General features: G+C 51.3%; 1 protein-coding gene across 4 annotated transcripts in view; it reads left to right on the top strand.

Annotated features, from left to right (window-relative positions):
• Positions 1-20,875, top strand: part of LOC110513746 (protein numb homolog) — a 156,669-nt gene that overhangs the window by 58,474 nt on the left and 77,320 nt on the right. For 3 of the 4 annotated variants that reach the window (XM_036955397.1, XM_036955396.1, XM_036955394.1), the window contains exons 3-4: positions 3,480-3,554; positions 14,029-14,061. In XM_036955397.1, coding sequence (XP_036811292.1) covers positions 3,480-3,554; positions 14,029-14,061 — 108 coding nt within the window. The remainder of the gene's footprint in view (positions 1-3,479; positions 3,555-14,028; positions 14,062-20,875) is intronic. The other variant, XM_036955395.1, reaches the window with a different exon arrangement.

The following is a 20,875-nucleotide window of genomic DNA, read 5'->3' as shown; positions in this document are numbered from 1 at the left end:
GGAGAGGGGAGGGAAGAGTGTGGGAGGGAAGAAGGGGAGGGGGAGTGTTGGAGGAGAGGGGAAGGGAGAGTGTGGGAGGAGAGGGAGAGGGGAGGGAAGAGTGTGGCAGGGAAGAAGGGGAGGGGGAGTGTTGGAGGGTGGGGGGAGTGTTGGAGGGGGGGAGTGTTGGAGGGGGGGTGTTGGAGCGGGAGGGAGGGGGAGTGTTGGAGGGGGAGTGTTGGAGAGGGGGGAGTTGGGGGGGGGGGGGGAGGCAGGGGGAGTGTTGGAGGGGGGGAGTGTTGGAGGGAGTGTTGGAGGGGGGGTGTTGGAGGGGGAGTGTTGGAGGGGGGGAGTGTTGGAGGGAGTGTTGATGGGGGGGGTGTTGGAGCGGGAGGGAGGGGGAGTGTTGGAGGGGGGGAGTGTTGGAGGGAGTGTTGATGGGGGGGGTGTTGGAGCGGGAGGGAGGGAGGGGGAGTGTTGGAGGGGGAGATTTGGATAGGGGGGTGTTGGAGCGGGAGGGGGGGGGGGGTTGGAGGGGGAGATTTGGAGAGGGGGGTGTTGGAGGGAGGGGGGGTGATGGAGGGGGGAGCTACTATTTAGACACAGTTGACCTCTGTGTGTAAATAGAAGCAGTCCTACAGTTGACCTCTGTGTGTAAATAGAAGCAGTCCTACAGTTGACCTCTGTGTGTAAATAGAAGCAGTCCTACAGTTGACCTCTGTGTGTAAATAGAAGCAGTCCTACAGTTGACCTCTGTGTGTAAATAGAAGCAGTCCTACAGTTGACCTCTGTGTGTAAATAGAAGCAGTCCTACAGTTGACCTCTGTGTGTAAATAGAAGCAGTCCTACAGTTGACCTGTTGTCTTACTTCGTTCTCACCAACTGTGCCGATGCAACCTACCGGTAAGATTCTCACTGCAGCACAAAACAGAGTGTTGAAGGGGGAGAAGGATGGATTAGAAGGTGAAAGGGTCCATCTGTATGGTGATTGGCTGCTGTGAGAGAGTTGTAAATACAACCCATGTTGAACTATTTACACAATGATGCTTAGCAACACAGTCTGTGTGGTCTTCTGGTCTCAGTTGTGCTTAGCAACACAGTCTGTGTGGTCTTCTGGTCTCAGTTGTGCTTAGCAACACAGTCCGTGTGGTCTTCTGGTCTCAGTTGTGCTTAGCAACACAGTCCGTGTGGTCTTCTGGTCTCAGTGATGCTTAGCAACACAGTCCGTGTGGTCTTCTGGTCTCAGTGATGCTTAGCAACACAGTCCGTGTGGTCTTCTGGTCTCAGTGATGCTTAGCAACACAGTCCGTGTGGTCTTCTGGTCTCAGTGATGCTTAGCAACACAGGCCGTGTGGTCTTCTGGTCTCAGTGATGCTTAGCAACACAGTCCGTGTGGTCTTCTGGTCTCAGTGATGCTTAGCAACACAGTCCGTGTGGTCTCAGTGATGCTTAGCAACACAGGCCGTGTGGTCTTCTGGTCTCAGTGATGCTTAGCAACACAGTCCGTGTGGTCTTCTGGTCTCAGTGATGCTTAGCAACACAGTCTGTGTGGTCTTCTGGTCTCAGTGATGCTTAGCAACACAGGCCGTGTGGTCTTCTGGTCTCAGTTGTGCTTAGCAACACAGTCCGTGTGGTCTCAGTGATGCTTAGCAACACAGGCCGTGTGGTCTTCTGGTCTCAGTGATGCTTAGCAACACAGTCCGTGTGGTCTTCTGGTCTCAGTGGTGCTTAGCAACACAGTCCGTGTGGTCTTCTGGTCTCAGTGATGCTTAGCAACACAGTCTGTGTGGTCTTCTGGTCTCAGTGATGCTTAGCAACACAGTCCGTGTGGTCTTCTGGTCTCAGTGATGCTTAGCAACACAGTCCGTGTGGTCTTCTGGTCTCAGTGATGCTTAGCAACACAGGCCGTGTGGTCTTCTGGTCTCAGTGATGCTTAGCAACACAGGCCGTGTGGTCTTCTGGTCTCAGTGATGCTTAGCAACACAGGCCTTGTGGTCTTCTGGTCTCAGTGATGCTTAGCAACACAGTCCGTGTGGTCTCAGTGATGCTTAGCAACACAGGCCGTGTGGTCTTCTGGTCTCAGTGATGCTTAGCAACACAGGCCGTGTGGTCTCAGTGATGCTTAGCAACACAGGCCGTGTGGTCTTCTGGTCTCAGTGATGCTTAGCAACACAGGCCGTGTGGTCTCAGTGATGCTTAGCAACACAGGCCGTGTGGTCTTCTGGTCTCAGTGGTGCTTAGCAACACAGGCCGTGTGGTCTCAGTGGTGCTTAGCAACACAGGCCGTGTGGTCTTCTGGTCTCGGTGATGCTTAGCAACACAGTCCGTGTGGTCTTCTGGTCTCGGTGATGCTTAGCAACACAGTCCGTGTGGTCTTCTGGTCTCGGTGATGCTTAGCAACACAGTCCCGTGTGGTCTTCTGGTCTCGGTGATGCTTAGCAACATGTACGGCCAGTTTCTTGATATTTTGTCTCTAGATTATATATGTAATATTAATTAACCGTTAGGACAGGGGTCATTTATGACTTCCAGACACTGTCCTGGACCGTCCCAGCTATTCTATCGCAATTCGAAACATTTCAATGAACAGAAATGAAGTTTCATGGCCACAAATGTCTCTGGCTCAGACAATATCCTGGTGCTGAGAGAGAGAGAGAACTGTAGCAAAAGGTGTACAGTTCTTTTTTTAAACGCAGCACAGACTTCCTGGTAAAAAAAGCTGCCCCGTCGGTGTTCGGGCTGAAAAGTGAGAACTCTGGCGTGTGGACGGAAGCAGCAACAATGGCTGCCTGCCCCCAGGGCTCCAGGTCTGACCTTCGCCATCCCAAGGGACCATAGGTCAGGGGCGGGGGGGGGACACACTGGCTGGGGAGCTCTTTCCGTCTATTGATAGATACTGTGTGTCCCAAATGCCGCCCTATTCCCTACACTTTTGACCAAAAGTAGTGCACTAAAATAGGGAATAGGTTGGCATTTGGGACTTCGACATCCAAGTGTAGTCCTTCAGCCAGTCATGTACAGGAGCAGCAGTGGCCCTTTGGCAGGATGACCTTTCCCCTGGCAGGAAGAGGACGTCACCACTCACAACCTGCTGTTTCATGCTCTGCTCACTAACTCTGTTCTCTCGCTCTCTCTCTCTCTCTCTCTCTCTCCTGTCTCCCTCTCTGTCTCTAGTACCTCACTAACTCTGTTCTCTCTCTCTCTCTCTCTCATGTCTCCCTCTCTGTCTCTAGTACCTCACTAACTCTGTTCTCTCTCTCTCTCTCTCTCTCTCTCTCTCTCTCTCTCTCTCTCTCTCTCCTGTCTCCCTCTCTGTCTCTAGTACCTCACTAACTCTGTTCTCTCTCTCTCTCTCTCTCTCTCTCTCTCTCGCTCTCTCTCTCCTGTCTCCCTCTCTGTCTCTAGTACCTCACTAACTCTGTTCTCTCTCTCTCTCCTGTCTCCCTCTCTGTCTCTAGTACCTCACTAACTCTGTTCTCTCTCTCCCTCTCTGTCTCTAGTACCTGGGCCATGTAGAGGTGGAGGAGTCCAGAGGAATGCATATCTGTGAGGGCGCTGTGAAGCGTCTCAAGACGGTAGGTAGACCTCTCTCTGTCTCACTATGTAGTCTAGTCGCTGGACAGTCTGTTTCACTAATCACCCGACTACAGGCCTGTGGGCTCATCCTCTCCCTTCCCCCTCCCTACTCCCCTCTGTCCATTCTGACACCTAACAGGCCTGTGGGCTTGACCTCTCCCTTCCCCCTCCCTACTCCCCTCTGTCCATTCTGACACCTAACAGGCCTGTGGGCTTGTCCTCTCCCTTCCCCCTCCCTACTCCACTCTGTCCATTCTGACACCTAACAGGCCTGTGGGCTTGTCCTCTCCCTTCCCCCTCTCTACTCCACTCTGTCCGTCCTGACCTAACAGGCCTGTGGTCTCGTCCTCTCCCTTCCCCCTCCCTACTCCACTCTGTCCATCCTGACACCTAACAGGCCTGTGGGCTCGTCCTCTCCCTTCCCCCTCTCTACTCCACTCTGTCCATTCTGACACCTAACAGGCCTGTGGGCTCGTCCTCTCCCTTCCCCCTCTCTACTCCACTCTGTCCATTCTGACATCTAACAGGCCTGTGGGCTCGTCCTCTCCCTTCCCCCTCCCTACTCCCCTCTGTCCATTCTGACACCTAACAGGCCTGTGGGCTTGACCTCTCCCTTCCCCCTCCCTACTCCACTCTGTCCATTCTGACACCTAACAGGCCTGTGGGCTCGTCCTCTCCCTTCCCCCTCCCTACTCCACTCTGTCCATCCTGACACCTAACAGGCCTGTGGGCTCGTCCTCTCCCTTCCCCCTCCCTACTCCACTCTGTCCATCCTGACACCTAACAGGCCTGTGGGCTCGTCCTCTCCCTTCCCCCTCCCTACTCCACTCTGTCCATTCTGACACCTAACAGGCCTGTGGGCTTGTCCTCTCCCTTCCCCCTCTCTACTCCACTCTGTCCGTCCTGACCTAACAGGCCTGTGGTCTCGTCCTCTCCCTTCCCCCTCCCTACTCCACTCTGTCCATTCTGACACCTAACAGGCCTGTGGGCTTGACCTCTCCCTTCCCCCTCCCTACTCCACTCTGTCCATTCTGACACCTAACAGGCCTGTGGGCTCGTCCTCTCCCTTCCCCCTCCCTACTCCACTCTGTCCATCCTGACACCTAACAGGCCTGTGGGCTCGTCCTCTCCCTTCCCCCTCTCTACTCCACTCTGTCCATTCTGACACCTAACAGGCCTGTGGTCTCGTCCTCTCCCTTCCCCCTCCCTACTCCACTCTGTCCATCCTGACACCTAACAGGCCTGTGGGCTCGTCCTCTCCCTTCCCCCTCTCTACTCCACTCTGTCCGTCCTGACCTAACAGGCCTGTGGGCTCGTCCTCTCCCTTCCCCCTCTCTACTCCACTCTGTCCATTCTGACACCTAACAGGCCTGTGGGCTTGACCTCTCCCTTCCCCCTCTCTACTCCACTCTGTCCATTCTGACATCTAACAGGCCTGTGGGCTTGACCTCTCCCTTCCCCCTCTCTACTCCACTCTGTCCATCCTGACACCTAACAGGCCTGTGGGCTCGTCCTCTCCCTTCCCCCTCCCTACTCCACTCTGTCCATTCTGACACCTAACAGGCCTGTGGGCTTGTCCTCTCCCTTCCCCCTCTCTACTCCACTCTGTCCGTCCTGACCTAACAGGCCTGTGGTCTCGTCCTCTCCCTTCCCCCTCCCTACTCCACTCTGTCCATTCTGACACCTAACAGGCCTGTGGGCTTGACCTCTCCCTTCCCCCTCCCTACTCCACTCTGTCCATTCTGACACCTAACAGGCCTGTGGGCTCGTCCTCTCCCTTCCCCCTCCCTACTCCACTCTGTCCATCCTGACACCTAACAGGCCTGTGGGCTCGTCCTCTCCCTTCCCCCTCTCTACTCCACTCTGTCCATTCTGACACCTAACAGGCCTGTGGTCTCGTCCTCTCCCTTCCCCCTCCCTACTCCACTCTGTCCATCCTGACACCTAACAGGCCTGTGGGCTCGTCCTCTCCCTTCCCCCTCTCTACTCCACTCTGTCCATCCTGACATCTAACAGGCCTGTGGGCTCGTCCTCTCCCTTCCCCCTCTCTACTCCACTCTGTCCATTCTGACACCTAACAGGCCTGTGGGCTCGTCCTCTCCCTTCCCCCTCTCTACTCCACTCTGTCCATCCTGACATCTAACAGGCCTGTGGGCTCGTCCTCTCCCTTCCCCCTCTCTACTCCACTCTGTCCATCCTGACACCTAACAGGCCTGTGGGCTTGACCTCTCCCTTCCCCCTCCCTACTCCCCTCTGTCCATTCTGACACCTAACAGGCCTGTGGGCTCGTCCTCTCCCTTCCCCCTCTCTACTCCACTCTGTCCATTCTGACACCTAACAGGCCTGTGGGCTTGACCTCTCCCTTCCCCCTCCCTACTCCACTCTGTCCATCCTGACACCTAACAGGCCTGTGGGCTCGTCCTCTCCCTTCCCCCTCTCTACTCCACTCTGTCCATCCTGACACCTAACAGGCCTGTGGGCTTGACCTCTCCCTTCCCCCTCCCTACTCCCCTCTGTCCATTCTGACACCTAACAGGCCTGTGGGCTTGACCTCTCCCTTCCCCCTCCCTACTCCACTCTGTCCATTCTGACACCTAACAGGCCTGTGGGCTCGTCCTCTCCCTTCCCCCTCTCTACTCCACTCTGTCCATCCTGACATCTAACAGGCCTGTGGGCTCGTCCTCTCCCTTCCCCCTCTCTACTCCACTCTGTCCATCCTGACACCTAACAGGCCTGTGGGCTCGTCCTCTCCCTTCCCCCTCTCTACTCCACTCTGTCCATTCTGACACCTAACAGGCCTGTGGGCTCGTCCTCTCTCTTCCCCCTCTCTACTCCACTCTGTCCATCCTGACATCTAACAGGCCTGTGGGCTCGTCCTCTCCCTTCCCCCTCTCTACTCCACTCTGTCCATCCTGACATCTAACAGGCCTGTGGGCTCGTCCTCTCCCTTCCCCCTCTCTACTCCACTCTGTCCGTCCTGACCTAACAGGCCTGTGGGCTCGTCCTCTCCCTTCCCCCTCCCTACTCCACTCTGTCCATTCTGACACCTAACAGGCCTGTGGGCTTGTCCTCTCCCTTCCCCCTCTCTACTCCACTCTGTCCATCCTGACATCTAACAGGCCTGTGGGCTTGACCTCTCCCTTCCCCCTCTCTACTCCCCTCTGTCCATTCTGACACCTAACAGGCCTGTGGTCTCGTCCTCTCCCTTCCCCCTCCCTACTCCACTCTGTCCATCCTGACACCTAACAGGCCTGTGGTCTCGTCCTCTCCCTTCCCCCTCTCTACTCCCCTCTGTCCATTCTGACACCTAACAGGCCTGTGGGCTTGACCTCTCCCTTCCCCCTCCCTACTCCACTCTGTCCATTCTGACACCTAACAGGCCTGTGGGCTCGTCCTCTCCCTTCCCCCTCTCTACTCCACTCTGTCCATTCTGACACCTAACAGGCCTGTGGTCTCGTCCTCTCCCTTCCCCCTCTCTACTCCACTCTGTCCATCCTGACACCTAACAGGCCTGTGGGCTCGTCCTCTCCCTTCCCCCTCTCTACTCCACTCTGTCCATTCTGACACCTAACAGGCCTGTGGGCTCGTCCTCTCCCTTCCCCCTCTCTACTCCACTCTGTCCATCCTGACACCTAACAGGCCTGTGGGCTTGACCTCTCCCTTCCCCCTCCCTACTCCACTCTGTCCATTCTGACACCTAACAGGCCTGTGGGCTCGTCCTCTCCCTTCCCCCTCTCTACTCCACTCTGTCCATCCTGACACCTAACAGGCCTGTGGGCTTGACCTCTCCCTTCCCCCTCCCTACTCCACTCTGTCCATCCTGACACCTAACAGGCCTGTGGGCTTGACCTCTCCCTTCCCCCTCTCTACTCTGGATAGTCCACCTGGATAGTCCACCTGGATAGTCCATCTGGATAGTCCATCTGGATAGTCCACCTGGATAGTCCATCTGGATAGTCCCCCTGGATAGTCCACCTGGATAGTCCACCTGGATAGTCCACCTGGATAGACCACCTGGATAGACCCCCTGGATAGTCCCCCTGGATAGTCCGTCTGGATAGTCCGTCTGGATAGTCCGTCTGGATAGTCCGTCTGGATAGTCCGTCTGGATAGTCCGTCTGGATAGTCCGTCTGGATAGTCCGTCTGGATAGTCCATCTGGATAGTCCATCTGGATAGTCCATCTGTGGATGCTCTACAGACCATCAGTAGCATTTCAACTATCTGTACAGAATAACAATATAAACGCAACAAATAAAAATATTTTACTGAGATGGTTCATATAAGGAAATCAGTCAATTTAATACATTCATTAGACCCTAACCTTAACCCTTATCCTAACCCCAAACTTAACCTTAACCCTTATCCTAACCTTAATCCTAACCCTAACCCTTATCCTAAACCTTTCTAACCCTAACCTTAACCCTTATCCTAACCCCAAACTTAACCTTAATCCTTATCCTAACCCCAAACTTAACCTTAACCCTTATCCTAACCTTAATCCTAACCCTAACCCTTATCCTAAACCTTTCTAACCCTAACCTTAACCCTTATCCTAAACCTTTCTAACCCTTATCCTAAACTTAACCTTAACCCTTATCCTAACCTTAACCCTTATCCTAACCTTAACCCTTATCCTAACCTTAACCCTTATCCTAACCTTAACCCTTATCCTAAACTTAACCCTTATCCTAATCCTAACCTTAATCCTTACCCTAATACTTATTCTTAATCTAAACCTAGCCCAAACCATAACCTTATTAAGCAGTTGCTTATTAGCAGATAGTATGTCCATCTGAGAGGATCCACAGATGGACAATCTAGACAGCACAGATGGACAATCTAGACAACACGGATGGACAATCTAGACAACACGGATGGACAATCTAGACAACACGGATGGACAATCTAGACAACACAGATGGACAATCTAGACAACACCGATGGACAATCTAGACAACACAGATGGACAATCTAGACAACACAGATGGACAATCTAGACAACACAGATGGACAATCTAAACAACACAGATTGACAATCTAGACAACACAGATGGAAAATCTAGACAACACAGATGGACAATCTAAACAACACAGATTGACAATCTAGACAACACAGATGGACAATCTAGACAACACAGATGGACAATCTAGACAACACAGATGGACAATCTAGACAACACAGATTGACAATCTAGACAACACAGATGGACAATCTAGACAACACAGATGGACAATCTAGACAACACAGATGGACAATCTAGACAACACAGATGGACAATCTAGACAACACAGATGGACAATCTAGACAACACAGATGGACAATCTAGACAACACAGATGGACAATCTAGACAACACAGATGGACAATCTAGACAACACAGATTGACAATCTAGACAACACAGATTGACAATCTAGACAACACAGATGGACAATCTAGACAACACAGATGGACAATCTAGACAACACAGATAAAGTGGGGTACAACATTCAAGGCCAAGAGCAAAGCCGTCGTCAAGGCAAAGGGTCACATATAAAATATATTAGGATGTGTTTAACACTTTTCTGGTTACTACATGATTCCATATGTGTTATTTCATGGTGTTGATGTCTTCACTATTATTCTACAATGTAGAAAATAGTAAAAATAAAGAAAGATGAGTAGGCGTGTCCAAACGTGTGACTGGTACTGTATATATACATATACATGCAGTAGGAAAGACTTTCAGAACTAGGAAGAACAGTATAGAGATGCTGCTCTAACAATGGCTGCTAATATTACATAGTACATATAACATGCAAACACTTCCATATTCCCAAGGCAGGATTATGTCCCTACTTCCAGAGGGAGAGAGAACATCCTGCTCTGTCCTCACGTCCTGCTCTGTCCTCACGTCCTGCTCTGTCCTCACGTCCTGCTCTGTCCTCACGTCCTGCTCTGTCCTCACATCCTGCTCCTGCTCTGTCCTCACGTCCTGCTCTGTCCTGCTCTGTCCTCACGTCCTGCTCTGTCCTCACGTCCTGCTCTGTCCTCACGTCCTGCTCTGTCCTCACACCCTGCGCTCTCCTCACGTCCTGCTCTGTCCTCACGTCCTGCTCTGTCCTCACATCCTGCTTTGTCCTCACATCCTGCTCTGTCCTGCTCTGTCCTCACGTCCTGTTCTGTCCTCATGTCCTGTTCTGTCCTCATGTCCTGCTCTGTCCTCACGTCCTGCTCTGTCCTCACATCCTGCTCTGTCCTCACATCCTGCTTTGTCCTCACATCCTGCTCTGTCCTGCTCTGTCCTCACGTCCTGCTCTGTCCTCACGTCCTGCTCTGTCCTCACGTCCTGCTCTGTCCTCACGTCCTGCTCTGTCCTCACGTCCTGCTCTGTCCTCACGTCCTGCTCTGTCCTCACATCCTGCTCTGTCCTCACGTCCTGCTCTGTCCTGCTCTGTCCTCACGTCCTGCTCTGTCCTCACGTCCTGCTCTGTCCTCACATCCTGCTCTGTCCTCACGTCCTGCTCTGTCCTGCTCTGTCCTCACATCCTGCTCTGTCCTCACGTCCTGCTCTGTCCTGCCCTGTCCTCACGTCCTGCTCTGTCCTCACATCCTGCTCTGTCCTCACGTCCTGCTCTGTCCTGCTCTGTCCTCACGTCCTGCTCTGTCCTCACGTCCTGCTCTGTCCTCACATCCTGCTCTGTCCTCACGTCCTGATCTGTCCTGCACGTCCTGCTCTGGCCTGCACGTCAAATCAAATCAAATGTATTTATATAACCCTTCTTACATCAGCTGATATCTCAAAGTTCTGTACAGAAACCCAGCCTAAAACCCCAAACAGCAAGCAATGCAGGTGTAGAAGCACGGTGGCTAGGAAAAACTCCCTAGAAAGGACAAAACCTAGGAAGAAACCCAGAGAGGAGCCAGGCTATGTGGGGTGGCCAGTCCTCTTCTGGCTGTGCCGGGTGGAGATTATAACAGAACATGGCCAAGATGTTCAAATGTTCATAGATGACCAGCAGGGTCAAATAATAATTATCTCAGCGGCTGTCGAGGGTGCAACAGGTCAGCACCTCAGGAGTAAATGTCAGTTGGCTTTTCATAGCCGATCATTCAGAGTATCTCTACCGCTCTTGCTGTCTCTCTTGAAAACAGCTGGTCTGGGACAGGTAGCACGTCCGGTGAACAGGTCAGGATTCCATAGCCGCAGGCAGAACAGTTGAAACTGGAGCAGCAGCACGGCCAGGTGGACTGGGGACAGCAAGGAGTCATCATGCCAGGTAGTCCTGAGGCATGGTCCTAGGGCTCAGGTCCCCCGAGAGAGAGAGAGAAAGAAAGAAAGAATAAGAGAGAGCATGCTTAAACAGAGGCTGAGACAGGAGGGGTCGGGAGACACTGTGGCCCCATCCGCCGATACCCCCGGACAGGGCCAAACAGGCAGGATATAACCCCAAAGCACAGCCCCACACCTCTAGAAGGATATCTTCAACCACCAACTTACCATCCTGAGACAAGGCAGAGTATAGCCCACAAAGATCTCCGCCACTGCACAGCCCAAGGGGGGCGCCAACCCAGACAGGAAGACCACGTCAGTGACTCAATCCACTCAAGTGACGCACCCCTCCTAGAGATGGCATGGAAGAGCACCAGTAAGCCAGTGACTCAGCCCTTGTAATAGGGTTAGATGCAGAGAATCCCAGTGGAGAGAGGGGAACCGGCCCGGCAGAGACAGCAAGGGCGGTTCGTTGCTCCAGAGCCTTTCCATTCACCTTCACACTCCTGGGCCAGACTACACTCAATCATATGACCTACTGAAGAGATGAGTCTTCAATAAAGACTTAAAGGTTGAGACCGAGTCTGCGTCTCTCACATGAATAGGCAGACCTTTCTATAGGAGAAAGCCCTGCCTCCAGCTGTTTGCTTAGAAATTCTAGGGACAGTTAGGAGGCCTGCGTCTTGTGACCGTAGCGTACGTGTAGGTATGTACGGCAGGACAAAATTGCTTTATAGGTTAGCAAAATTGCTTTGTAGGTTAGCAGTAAAACCTTGAAATCTGCCCTAGCTTTAACAGGAAGACAGTGTAGAGAGGCTAGCACTGGAGTAATATGATCACATTTTGGGGTTCTAGTCAAGATTCTAGCAGGCGTTTTTAGCTTTATCCGGGTAGCCGGAATGTAGAGCATTGCAGTAGTCTAATCTAGAAGTGACAAAAGCATGGATGCATTTTTCTGCATAATTTTTGGACAGAAAGTTTCTGATTTTTGCAACGTTACGTAGATGGAAAAAAGCCGACACATCTTTCTAGCTGATTTACACGCTGAAGCTATGTTGCGCATGGTGACCTCTGACTGTTTCATCCTAACATCATTGGTGCCGAAGTGGGTAAGAATATCTCTATACTCTCTACACTCGCCAGTTTTAGCCTTAGCCAGCACCATCTTCAGATTATCCTTAACGTCGGTAGCCCTGCCCTGGTAAACAGTGTATGATCGCTGGATGATTCGTTTTAAGTCTAATACTTGCGGGTAATGGAGTCGCCAATGACTAGGGTTTTCAATTTGTCAGAGCTAATGGTGCGAAGCTTCTGCGTCTCAGACCCCGTAACAGGAGGAGTAGAAACCAGAGAAGGCTCGGCCTCTGACTCCGACTAGCTGCATAATGGGGAGAACATGTTGAAAGTTTCTGTCGGCTGAATGAGCGACACCGGTTGAGCATTCCGACAGCATTTCCCTCCAGAAGCCATGAGAAAGTTGTCCGGCTGCGGGGGCCATGCCTCCAGAAGCCATGAGAAATTACCCAACGATTGCTTCTGAAGCTGGGCTTGCAGCACAGCTATCCTCGCCGCAAGGCGATCGTTCTCCTGTATATGGCTGTGAATGATGGTCGACCGATTATGATTTTTCAACGCCGATACCGGTTATTGGAGGACCAAAAAAGCCGATACCGATTAATCGACCGATTTGAATGACAATTATTTTTAACTTAATATAATACATCAATAAAATCAATTTAGCCTCAAATAAATAATGAAACATGTTCAATTTGGTTTAAATAATGCAAAAACAAAGAGTTGGAGAAGAAAGTAAAAGTGCAATATGTGCCATGTAAAAAAGCTAACGTTTCAGTTCCTTGCTCAGAACATGAGAACATATGAAAGTTGGTTGTTCCTTTTAACATGAGACTTCAATATTCCAAGGTAAGAGGTTTAAGGTTGTAGTTATAGGAATTATAGGACTATTTCTCTCTATACCATTTGTATTTAATTAACCTTTGACTATTGGATGTTCTTATAGGCACTTTAGTATTGCCAGTGTAACAGTATAGCTTCCGTCCCTCTCCTCGCTCCTCCCTGGGCTCGAACCAGGAACACAACGACAACAGCCACCCTCGAAGCAGTGTTACCCATGCAGAGCAAGGGGAACAACTACTCCAAGTCTCAGAGCGAGTGACGTTTGAAACGCTATTAGCGCGCACCCCGCTACCTAGCTAGCCATTTCACATCGGTTACACCAGCCTCATCTCGGGAGTTGATGGGCTTGAAGTCATAAACAGCAGAGCTGCTGGCAAAATGCACGAAAGTGCTGTTTGAATGAATGCTTACGAGCCTGCTGCTGCCTACCACCGCTCAGTCAGACTGCTCTATCAAATTATAGACTTAATTATAACATAATAACACACAGAAATACGAGCCTTAGGTCATTAATATGGTCGAATCCAGAAACTATCATCTCGAAAACAAAACGTTTATTCTTCTTCTTAACCAAACGTCAACCTTGGCCTCCTCATCCATCCATCCATCTCTCCACTGACTCACTCCTAAACAAACGTCAACCTTGGCCTCCTCATCCATTCATCCGTCTCTCCACTGACTCATTCCTAACCAAACGTCAACCTTGGCTTCCTCATCCATTCATCCATCTCTCCACTGACTCATTCCTAACCAAACGTCAACCTTGGCCTCCTCATCCATTCATCCGTCTCTCCACTGACTCACTCCTAACCAAACGTCAACCTTGGCTTCCTCATCCATTCATCCATCTCTCCACTGACTCATTCCTAACCAAACGTCAACCTTGGCCTCCTCATCCATTCATCCATCTCTCCACTGACTCACTCCTAAACAAACGTCAACCTTGGCTTCCTCATCCATCCATCTCTCCACTGACTCACTCCTAACCAAACGTCAACCTTGGCCTCCTCATCCATTCATCCATCTCTCCACTGACTCACTCCTAACCAAACGTCAACCTTGGCCTCCTCATCCATCCATCTCTCCACTGACTCACTCCTAACCAAACGTCAACCTTGGCCTCCTCATCCATCCATCTCTCCACTGACTCACTCCTAAACAAGCTCCCCCCCCCCCCCCCCCCCCCCCATAAACAGAGAAATCACACACACCTGGACACTCAGTAGCCCTCCTCAGTCATCGGTAACATTGTCCGTGTTGTCGCCCCCCCCCACCCCCCCTCCCCTTTACCTGCCCCACAACAGGACAGGACATTCTTCAAGGGCTTCTTTACTAAAGTAAGTTGTGCCTTGTGTGTCAATCTGAGTGCCTCTTTCCTTAATATAACCCCTCACTCTCTGATCAGGGTCCTGTCTGGGACATTACCTCACCAACAAACTACCTGGACACCTGGGTGTGTGTGTGTGTGTGTGTGTGTGTGTGTGTGTGTGTGTGTGTGTGTGCGTGTGCGTGTGCGTGTGCGTGTGCGTGCGTGTGCGCGTGCGTGTGCGTGTGCGTGTGCGCGTGCGTGCGTGTGTGTGTGCGTGTGCGTGTGTGTGTGTGTGGTATGGAAGTTGTTATTGAACTAGTGGGCTACTATATGTCAGTTGCTTTGTTGTCGTGGCAACGTCCTTTCGCCTCTTCCTCCTTCCAGTCTGGAACAACACCACCTATTAATGACTTCCCTCGATGTTCTTTATGATGTTTGACTTTCCGTTGTTTTCCCTCTTTCCAGCTTTTGTGTGTGTGGACGTGTGGGTGGACGAATGGGTGGGTGTGGGAGAGTGTGTGTGAACGTGTGGGTGTGTGTGGACGAATGGGTGGGTGTGGGAGGGTGTGTGTGGACGTGTGGGTGTGTGTGGACGAATGGGTGGGTGTGGGAGGGTGTGTGTGGACGTGTGGGTGTGTGTGGACGAATGGGTGGGTGTGGGAGGGTGTGTGTGGACGTGTGGGTGTGTGTGGACGTGTGGGTGTGTGTAACCAGAAGTCCCCACATAAAATGTAAATAAACAAACATTTGACCAACTGGGGGTTGTTTGTCCCCGCAGGTTAAATGCTACAGATATATACAGTTTAAGTCTGAAGTTTACACCTTAGCCAAATACATTTAAACTCAGTTTTTCACAATTCCTGACATTTAATCCTAGTAAAAATTCCCTGTTTTAGGTCAGTTAGGATCACCGGTTTATTTTAAGAATGTGAAATGTCAGAATAATAGTAGACAGAATGATTTATTTCAGCTTTTATTTCTTTCATCACATTCCCAGTGGGTCAGAAGTTTACATACACTCAATTAGTATTTGGTAGCATTGCCTTTAAATTGTTTAACTTGGGTCAAACATTTCGGGTAGCCTTCCACAAGCTTCCCACAATAAGTTGGGTGAATTTTGGCCCATTCCTCCTGACAGAGCTGGTGTAACTGAGTCAGGTTTGTAGTCCTTGCTCACACACACTTTTTCAGTTCTGCCCACACATCTTCTATAGGGTTGAGGTCAGGGCTTTGTGATGGCCACTCTAATACCTTGACTTTGTTATCCTTAAGCCATTTTGCCACAATTTAGGAAGTATGCTTAGGGTCTTTGTCCATTTGGAAGACCCATGTGCGGCCAAGCTTTAGTAAAGCACCCCCACAACATGATGCTGCCACCCCCGTGCTTCACGGTTGGGATGGTGTTCTTCAGCTTGCAAGCCTCCCCCTTTTTCCTCCAAACATAACGATGGTCATTATGGTCAAACAGTTCTATTTTTGTTTCATCAGACCAGAGGATATTTCTCCAAAAAGTACGATCTTTGTCCCCATGTGCAGTTGCAAAATGTAGTCTGGCTTTTTTATGGCGGTTTTGGAGCAGTGGCTTCTTCCTTGCTGAGCTGCCTTTCAGGTTATGTCATTATAGGACTCGTTTTACTGTGGATATAGACACTTTTGTACCTGTTTCCTCCAGAATCTTCACAAGGTCCTTTGCTGTTCTGGGATTGATTTGCACTTTTCGCATCAAAGTACGTTCATCTCTAGGAGACAGAACGCGTCTCCTTCCTGAACGGTATGACGGCTGCGTGGTCCCATGGTATTTATACTTGTGTACCACTGTTTGTACAGATGAACGTGGTACCTTCAGGCGTTTGTAAATTGCTTCCAAGGATGAACCAGACTTGTGGAGGTCTACAATGATTTTTCTACGTTCTTGGCTTCTAAAGCCATGACATCATTTTTCTGGAATTTTCCAAGCTGTTTAAAGGCGCAGTCAATTTAGTGTATGTAAACTTCTGACCCACTGGAATTGTGATACAGTGAATTATAAGTGAAATAATCTGTCTGTAAACAATTGTTGGAAAAATGACTTGTGTCATGCACAAAGTAGATGTCCTAACCGATTTGACAAAACTATAGTTTGTTAACAAGACATTTGTGGAGTGGTTGAAAAACGAGTTTTAATAACTCCAAGCCAAGTGTATGTAAACTTCCCACTTCAACTTTATTTATAGGGGGTTAAGGTTGTGTTTTAGGATTTAGGTAAAGGTACAGATTAGGGGTTAGGTAAGGGTACAGATTAGTGGTTAGGTAAGGGTACAGATTAGGGGTTTATGTAAGGGTACAGATTAGGGGTTAGGTAAGGGTACAGATTAGGGTTTAGGTAAGGGTACAGATTAGGGGTTAGGTAAGGGTAAGGGTACATATTAGGGTTTAGGTAAAGGTACAGATTAGGGTTAGATAAGGGTAAGGGTACAGATTAGGGTTTAGGTAAGGGTACAGATTAGGGTTTGGGTAAGGGTAAGGGTACAGATTAGGGTTTAGGTAAGGGTAAGGGTACAGATTAGGGTTTAGGTAAGGTTACAGATTAGGGTTTAGGTAAGGGTACAGATTAGGGGTCAGGTAAGGGTACAGATTAGGGGTCAGGTAAGGGTACAGATTAGGGGTCAGGTAAGGGTACAGATTAGGGGTCAGGTAAGGGTACAGATTAGGGTTAGGTAAGGGTACAGATTAGGGTTTAGGTAAGGGTAAGGGTAAGGGTACAGATTATGGGTTGGGTAAGGGTAAGGGTACAGATTAGGGTTTAGGTAAGGGTACAGATTAGGGTTAGGTGAGGGTAAGGGTACAGATTAGGGGTTAGGTAAGGGTACAGATTAGGGTTTAGGTAAGGGTACAGATTAGGGTTTAGGTAAGGGTACAGATTAGGGTTAGGTGAGGGTAAGGGTACAGATTAGGGGTTAGGTAAGGGTACAGATTAGGGTTTAGGTAAGGGTACAGATTAGGGTTTAGGTAAGGGTAAGGGTATAGATTAGGGTTAAGGGAAAATAGGATTTTGAATAGGACTGAAATGTGTGTCCCCACAAGGTTAGTTGTACAAGACTGTGTGTGTGTGCGTGTGTGTGTGTGTTTCAAGGAAGATGTAAGGCTGGGGGAGAAAATGGGAGTGGCTGGTCTCTCTCCCCGTCTCTCTCCCTGTCTGTCTCTCATCTCTCCCTGTCTCTCTCTCTCATCTCTCCCCGTCTCTCTCTCCCCGTCTCTCCCTGTATGTCCCGGTCTCTATCTCATCTCTCCCTGTCTCTCCCGGTCTCTCTCTCATCTCTCCCGGTCTCTATCTCATCTCTCCCTGTCTCTCCCGGTCTCTCCCTCATCTCTTCCTCATCTCTCCCTGTCTCCCGGTCTCTCTCTCATCTCTCCCTCATCTCTCCCTCTCTTCCCGTCTCTCTCCCTGTCTCTCCTGGTCTCTCTCTCTCTCTCTCTCCCCTCTCATCTCTCCCTGTGTCTCTCCCCGTCTCTCTCGCATCTCTCCTGGTCTCTCTCTCATCTCTCCCGGTCTCTCTCTCATCGCCCCCTCTCATCTCTCCCTGTCTCTCTCTCATCTCTCCCTGTCTCTCTCTCATCTCTCCCTCTCATCTCTCCCGGTCTCTCTCTCATCTCTCCTGGTCTCTCTCTCATCTCTCCCTCTCATCTCTCCCTCTCATCTCTCCCATCTCTTCCTCTCATCTCTCCCTCTCATCTCTCCCTGTCTCTCTCTCATCTCTCTCCCTCATCTCTCCCTCATCGCTCCCTCTCATCTCTCCCATCTCTCCCTCTCATCTCTCCCTCTCATCTCTCCCTGTCTCTCTCTCATCTCTCTCCCTCATCTCTCCCTGTCTCTCTCTCATCTCTCTCCCTCATCTCTCCCTCATCGCTCCCTCTCATCTCTCCCTCTCATCTCTCCCTGTCTTATCGCTCATCTCTCCCTCTCATCTCTCCCTCTCTCTCTCTCTCTCTCTCTCTCTCTCTCTCTCTCTCTCTCTCTCTCTCTCTCTCTCTCCCCGTCTCTCTCTTTTCCCCTTTTCTCTCTCCCCGTCTCTCCCTGTATGTCCCGGTCTCTCTCTCGTCTCTCCCTGTCTCTCCCGGTCTCTCTCTCATCTCTCCCTGTCTCTCCCGGTCTCTATCTCATCTCTCCCTGTCTCTCCCGGTCTCTCTCTCATCTCTCCCGGTCTCTCTCTCATCTCTCCCGGTCTCTATCTCATCTCTCCCTGTCTCTCCCGGTCTCTCCCTCATCTCTTCCTCATCTCTCCCTGTCTCCCGGTCTCTCTCTCATCTCTCCCTCATCTCTCCCTCTCTTCCCGTCTCTCTCCCTGTCTCTCCTGGTCTCTCTCTCTCTCTCTCTCCCCTCTCATCTCTCCCTGTGTCTCTCCCCGTCTCTCTCGCATCTCTCCTGGTCTCTCTCTCATCTCTCCCGGTCTCTCTCTCATCTCTCCCTCTCATCTCTCCCGGTCTCTCTCTCATCGCCCCCTCTCATCTCTCCCTGTCTCTCTCTCATCTCTCCCTGTCTCTCTCTCATCTCTCCCTCTCATCTCTCCCGGTCTCTCTCTCATCTCTCCTGGTCTCTCTCTCATCTCTCCCTCTCATCTCTCCCTCTCATCTCTCCCATCTCTTCCTCTCATCTCTCCCTCTCATCTCTCCCTGTCTCTCTCTCATCTCTCTCCCTCATCTCTCCCTCATCGCTCCCTCTCATCTCTCCCATCTCTCCCTCTCATCTCTCCCTCTCATCTCTCCCTGTCTCTCTCTCATCTCTCTCCCTCATCTCTCCCTGTCTCTCTCTCATCTCTCTCCCTCATCTCTCCCTCATCGCTCCCTCTCATCTCTCCCTGTCTTATCGCTCATCTCTCCCTCTCATCTCTCCCTGTCTCTCTCTCTCTCTCTCTCTCTCTCTCTCTCTCTCTCTCTCTCTCTCTCTCTCTCTCTCTCCCCGTCTCTCTCTTTTCCCCTTTTCTCTCTCCCCGTCTCTCCCTGTATGTCCCGGTCTCTCTCTCGTCTCTCCCTGTCTCTCCCGGTCTCTCTCTCATCTCTCCCTGTCTCTCCCGGTCTCTATCTCATCTCTCCCTGTCTCTCCCGGTCTCTCCCTCATCTCTTCCTCATCTCTCCCTGTCTCCCGGTCTCTCTCTCATCTCTCCCTTTCATCTCTCCCTGTCTCCCGGTCTCTCTCTCATCTCTCCCTCATCTCTCCCTCTCTTCCCAATCTCTCTCCCTGTCTCTCCTGGTCTCTCTCTCTCTCCCCTCTCATCTCTCCCTGTGTCTCTCCTGGTCTCTCTCTCATCTCTCCTGGTCTCTCTCTCATCTCTCCCGGTCTCTCTCTCATCTCTCCCTCTCATCTCTCCCGGTCTCTCTCTCATCTCTCCCTCTCATCTCTCCCGGTCTCTCTCTCATCGCCCCCTCTCATCTCTCCCAGTCCCTTTCTCATCTGTCCCTGTCTCTCTCTCATCTCTCCCTGTCTCTCTCTCATCTCTCCCTCTCATCTTTCCCGGTCTATCTCTCATCTCTCCCTCTCATCTCTCCCTGTCTCTCTCTCATCTCTCCCTCTCATCTCTCCCTCTCATCTCTCCCTCTCATCTCTCTCATCTCTTCCTCTCATCTCTCCCTCTCATCTCTCCCTGTCTCTCTCTCATCTCTCTCCCTCATCTCTCCCTCATCGCTCCCTCTCATCTCTCCCTCTCATCTCTCCCTGTCTTATCGCTCATCTCTCCCTCTCATCTCTCCCTGTCTCATCTCTCCCTGTCTCCCTCTCATCTCTCTCTCTCATCTCTCCCTGTCTCTCTCTCATCTCTCCCTGTCTCTCCCGGTCTCTATCTCATCTCTCCCTGTCTCTCCCGGTCTCTCCCTCATCTCTTCCTCATCTCTCCCTGTCTCCCGGTCTCTCTCTCATCTCTCCCTCTCTCCCCGTCTCTCTCCTTGTCTCTCCTGGTCTCTCTCTCTCCCCTCTCATCTCTCCCGGTTTCTCTCTCATCGCCCCCTCTCATCTCCCCCTGTCTCTCCCGGTCTCTCTCTCATCTCCCTCTCTCCCCGTCTCTCTCATCTCTCCCGGTCTCTCTCTCATCTCTCCCTCTCATCTCTCCCGGTTTCTCTCTCATCGCCCCCTCTCATCTCTCCCGGTATCTCTCTCTCATCTCTCCCGGTCTCTCTCTCATCTGTCCCTGTCTCTCTCCCTGTCTCTCCCGGTCTCTCTCTCATCTCTCCCTCTCATCTCTCCCTGTGTCTCTCCCCGTCTCTCTCGCATCTCTCCTGGTCTCTCTCTCATCTCTCCCGGTCTCTCTCTCATCTCTCCCTCTCATCTCTCCCGGTCTCTCTCTCATCGCCCCCTCTCATCTCTCCCAGTCTCTTTCTCATCTGTCCCTGTCTCTCTCTCATCTCTCCCTGTCTCTCTCTCATCTCTCCCTCTCATCTCTCCCGGTCTCTCTCTCATCTCTCCTGGTCTCTCTCTCATCTCTCCCTCTCATCTCTCCCTCTCATCTCTCCCTCTCATCTCTCCCATATCTTCCTCTCATCTCTCCCTCTCATCTCTCCCTGTCTCTCTCTCATCTCTCTCCCTCATCTCTCCCTCATCGCTCCCTCTCATCTCTCCCTCTCATCTCTCCCTGTCTTATCGCTCATCTCTCCCTCTCATCTCTCCCTGTCTCCCTCTCATCTCTCTCTCTCTCTCTCTCTCTCCCCGTCTCTCTCTTTTCCCCTTTTCTCTCTCCCCGTCTCTCCCTGTATGTCCCGGTCTCTCTCTCGTCTCTCCCTGTCTCTCCCGGTCTCTCTCTCATCTCTCCCTGTCTCTCCCGGTCTCTATCTCATCTCTCCCTGTCTCTCCCGGTCTCTCCCTCATCTCTTCCTCA

Source organism: Oncorhynchus mykiss, chromosome 19 (genome assembly GCF_013265735.2).
Source record: "Oncorhynchus mykiss isolate Arlee chromosome 19, USDA_OmykA_1.1, whole genome shotgun sequence".
Lineage (NCBI taxonomy): Eukaryota > Metazoa > Chordata > Actinopteri > Salmoniformes > Salmonidae > Oncorhynchus > Oncorhynchus mykiss.
This window is presented reverse-complemented; position numbering and strand designations above follow the sequence as displayed.